General features: G+C 47.0%; 1 protein-coding gene across 1 annotated transcript; it reads right to left on the bottom strand.

Annotated features, from left to right (window-relative positions):
- Positions 1-3,391: 3,391 nt before the first annotated feature.
- Positions 3,392-4,033, bottom strand: LOC124030666 (uncharacterized protein KIAA0930-like). The gene is made up of 2 exons (XM_046341898.1): positions 3,807-4,033; positions 3,392-3,696 (listed from the first exon to the last, which is right to left on the bottom strand). The coding sequence occupies exons 1-2, from the start codon at positions 3,975-3,977 to the stop codon at positions 3,553-3,555; spliced, it is 315 nt and encodes a 104-aa protein (XP_046197854.1). The 5' UTR covers positions 3,978-4,033; the 3' UTR covers positions 3,392-3,552.
- Between the last annotated feature and the right edge of the window lie 693 nt (positions 4,034-4,726).

Below are 4,726 nucleotides of genomic sequence, written 5' to 3'. Positions count from 1 at the left end.
GGACCTGAGGTGATAGGGACTGATGGTGTGGGGGTCTGGACCTGAGGTGATAGGGACTGATGGTGTGGGGGTCTGGACCTGAGGTGATAGGGACTGATGGTGTGGACTGATGGTGTGGGGGTCTGGACCTGAGGTGATAGGGACTGATGGTGTGGACTGATGGTGTGGGGGTCTGGACCTGAGGTGATAGGGACTGATGGTGTGTGGGTCTGGACCTGAGGTGATAGGGACTGAGTGTGTGGGTCTGGACCTGAGGTGATAGGGACCGATAGTGTGTGGGTCTGGACCTGAGGTGATAGGGACTGATAGTGTGTGGGTCTGGACCTGAGGTGATAGGGACTGATGGTGTGTGGGTTTGGACCTGAGGTGATAGGGACTGATGGTGTGTGGGTCTGGACCTGAGGTGATAGGGACTGATGGTGTGGGTCTGGACCTGAGGTGATAGGGACTGAGTGTGTGGGTCTGGACCTGAGGTGATAGGGACCGATGGTGTGGGGGTCTGGACCTGAGGTGATAGGGACTGATGGTGTGTGGGTCTGGACCTGAGGTGATAGGGACTGATGGTGTGTGGGTCTGGACCTGAGGTGATAGGGACTGATGGTGGGGGTCTGGACCTGAGGTGATAGGGACTGATGGTGTGGGGGTCTGGACCTGAGGTGATAGGGACTGATGGTGTGTGGGTCTGGACCTGAGGTGATAGGGACTGATGGTGTGGGGGTCTGGACCTGAGGTGATAGGGACTGATGGTGTGTGGGTCTGGACCTGAGGTGATAGGACTGGCTGGTGTGTGGGTCTGGACCTGAGGTGATAGTGACTGATGGTGTGGGGGTCTGGACCTGAGGTGATAGTGACCCATGGGACTGATGGTGGGGGGTCTGGACCTGAGGTGATAGGGAATAGTGACCCATTAGGGACTGATGGTGGGGTGGGGGTGGGGGGGGTCTGGACCTGAGGTGATAGGGACTGAGGTGGGATGGGGTGGGGGGTCTGGACCTGAGGTGATAGGGACTGATGGTGGGGTGGGGTGGGGGGGTCTGGACCTGAGGTGATAGGGACTGATGGTGGGGGTGGGGGGGGGGGGTCTGGACCTGAGGTGAGTGACCCATTAGGGACTGATGGTGGGGGGTCTGGACCTCCAGGTGATCCTGGTTTGACCCATTAGGGACTGATGGTTCTACAGTCTGGACCTGAGGTGATAGTGACCCATTAGGGACTGATAATGTGGGGGGTCTGGACCATCCTGGTGATAGTGACCCATTGGACTGAACACATCCTGGGTCTACACCTGAGGTCTCTCCAGCACATCCTGGTTCTACACCCTCAGTCTCTCCAAAGCCTGGTTCTACACCCTCTGGTTCTACACCCTCCGTACGGTTCTACACCCTCTGAGCCAAGATCCCATCCTGGTTCTACACCCCCTGTCTCCGACAGGGAGCGAGACCGCAGGTTGGACTGTCTTCCAACACAGGTCTGCATGGGGTCTCTCCAACACATCCCTGTCTCCACCCTATAGGTTCCCAACACATCCTGGTTCTACTGTCTCTCCAACACATCCTGGTTCTACACCCTCTGTCTCTCCAACACATCCTGGTTCTACACCCTCTCTCTCTCCAACACATCCTGGTTCTACACCCTCTCTCTCTCCAACACATCCTGGTTCTACACCCTCTCTCTCTCCAACACATCCTGGTTCTACACCCTCTGTCTCTCCAACACATCCTGGTTCTACACCCTCTGTCTCTCCAACACATCCTGGTTCTACACCCTCTGTCTCTCCAACACATCCTGGTTCTACACCCTCTGTCTCTCCAACACATCCTGGTTCTACACCCTCTGTCTCTCCAACACATCCTGGTTCTACACCCTCTGTCTCTCCAACACATCCTGGTTCTACACCCTCTCTCCAACACATCCTGGTTCTACACCCTCTCTCCAACACATCCTGGTTCTACACCCTCTCTCCAACACATCCTGGTTCTACACCCTCTGTCTCCAACACATCCTGGTTCTACACCCTCTCCAACACATCCTGGTTCTACACCCTCTCTCCAACACATCCTGGTTCTACACCCTCTCTCCAACACATCCTGGTTCTACACCTCTCTCCAACACATCCTGGTTCTACACCCTCTCTCCAACACATCCTGGTTCTACACCTTCTTCTCCAACACATCCTGGTTCTACACTCTCTCTCCAACACATCCAGATCCTACCTACAACACGTGGTGTTTGGGTATAAAATATCATTACCTCGACCGTCCTCTTCCCTGAAGAACTCTTCACTATCGTTGGCTGAGTGACTCTTCTTCATCTCAGTGATACGGTTCCTGGGGACCTTCCGACGGAGAGAAGGGGAGAAGAACGAGGGGCGGTTCCTCTCCGGGGTGGGAGGGGTGCTGAACACGTCACCTGACCAAACACAACACAGACAGCCAATCAGAACCAACGTACTACAGGGAAAACACAGACAGCCAATCAGAACCAACACCCAGACAGCCAATCAGAACATATCTAATACTACCATCAGTTGCACTTATACCTGTGTAGTAAACTGTAGTAATATTTACATTTACATTTAAGTCATTTAGCAGACGCTAATCCAGAGCGACTTACATATAATATACTACAGTTATTAAACACGGCAGTAACTCAGTAGTAATATAATAGTGTATTAAACACGGCAGTAACTCAGTAGTAATATAATACAGTGTATTAAACATGGCAGTAACTCAGTAGTAATATAACATACTATTAAACACGGCAGTAACTCAGTAGTAATATAATATACTACAGTGTATTAAACACGGCAGTAACTCAGTAGTAATATAATAGTGTATTAAACATGGCAGTAACTCAGTAGTAATATAACATCCAGTAGTGTATTAAACACGGCAGTAACTCAGTAGTAATAATAACATACTAACTCAGTGTATTAAACACAGTAGCAGTAACTCAGTAGTAATATAATAGTGTATTAAACACGTAACTCAGTAGTAATATAATAGTGTATTAAACACGGCAGTAACTCAGTAGTAATATAACATACTACAGTGTATTAAACACGGCAGTAACTCAGTAGTAATATAAAACACGGCAGTAACTCAGTAGTAACTCAGTAGTAATATAATATACTACAGTGTATTAAACACGGCAGTAACTCAGTAGTAATATAATAGTGTATTAAACACGGCAGTAGTAATATAATAGTGTATTAAACATGGCAGTAACTCAGTAGTAATATAACATACTACAGTGTATTAAAGTAGTTATATAATAGTGTATTAAACACGGCAGTAACTCAGTAGTAATATATACTACAGTGTATTAAACACGGCAGTAACTCAGTAGTAATATAATATAATAGTATTAAACATGGCAGTAACTCAGTAGTAATATATTATACTACAGTGTATTAAAATAAAATAAAAACGAATTGAGGCTGTTCTGAGGGCAAAAGGGGGTGTAACTCAATATTAGGAACATGTTCTTAATGTTTTGTACACTCAGTGTACACACTCAAACACAGGACGCTAACCGCCCTGACCTTCTAGTCTAGCAGAACAGCCTCAATTCGTCAGGGCGTGGGACTCTAACAAGGTGTCCAAAGCGTTCCACAGGGAAGCTGGTCCATGTTGACTCCAACGCTTCCCACAGCTGTATCAAGTTGGCTGGATGTCCTTTGGGTGGTGGACCATTCTGGAAACACATATTAAACACGTGTTTTGTGTGTGCTGACCCTCTTGTGTGTGTGTTATACTAAACCTCTCGTATGTGTGCGTGCATGCCTATTTGTCTACTCTACCTACCCTCTCGTGTAGGGGTGAGTCCAGGTCCTCCTCTGTGCCGCAGGGGGACGTGTCTCCGGTCGGGACCCGGCTGACCGCCATCTCAGCGTGACCTTTGCCCTGCGGCCCCTTCATCCTGACAAACTCCATGTTGTTGTACTTGTAGAAGCCGAACGACATGCGCTGGGCCATCTTCGCTGCCACACTCACCTACAAGACAAACACACAACAGGGAGACTTGATATAGATCGTTTTGGATCTTGTCTTGTATTTCACCACAAACTACAAAGTCCTGTGTTTTACTCTGTTAGTAAAACTGTCTTGTTACTCAAAAAGTCTGTGTTTTACTCTGTTAAATGTCTTGTCCAAAGTCCTGTGTTTTACTCTGTTAGTAATGTCTTGTCCAAAGTCCTGTGTTTTACTCTGTTAGTAATGTCTTGTCCAAAGTCCTGTGTTTTACTCTGTTAGTAATGTCTTGTCCAAAGTCCTGTGTTTTACTCTGTTAGTAATGTCTTGTCAAAGTCCTGTGTTTTACTCTGTTAGTAATGTCTTGTCCAAAGTCCTGTGTTTTACTCTGTTAGTAATGTCTTGTCCAAAGTCCTGTGTTTTACTCTGTTAGTAATGTCTTGTCCAAAGTCCTGTGTTTTACTCTGTTAGTAATGTCTTGTCCAAAGTCCTGTGTTTTACTCTGTTAGTAATGTCTTGTCCAAAGTCCTGTGTTTTACTCTGTTAGTAATGTCTTGTCCAAAGTCCTGTGTTTTACTCTGTTAGTAATGTCTTGTCCACAAAGTCCTGTGTTTTACTCTGTTAGTAATGTCTTGTCCAAAGTCCTGTGTTTTACTCTGTTAGTAATGTCTTGTCCAAAGTCCTGTGTTTTACTCTGTTAGTAATGTCTTGTCCAAAGTCCTGTGTTTTACTCTGTTAGTAATGTCTTGTCCAAA

This window comes from Oncorhynchus gorbuscha, unplaced genomic scaffold (genome assembly GCF_021184085.1).
Source record: "Oncorhynchus gorbuscha isolate QuinsamMale2020 ecotype Even-year unplaced genomic scaffold, OgorEven_v1.0 Un_scaffold_13592, whole genome shotgun sequence".
Taxonomy (NCBI): Eukaryota; Metazoa; Chordata; class Actinopteri; order Salmoniformes; family Salmonidae; genus Oncorhynchus; species Oncorhynchus gorbuscha.
This window is presented reverse-complemented; position numbering and strand designations above follow the sequence as displayed.

Excerpts from the sequence above, each read along its gene's own strand:
- LOC124030666 (XM_046341898.1), bottom strand. The coding sequence starts at position 3,977 with ATGGCCCAGCGCATGTCGTTCGGCTTCTACAAGTACAACAACATGGAG. Across the intron at positions 3,697-3,806 it reads ACTCACCCCTACACGAGAGG|AATGGTCCACCACCCAAAGG; the intron begins GTAGGTAGAGTA and ends ATGTGTTTCCAG.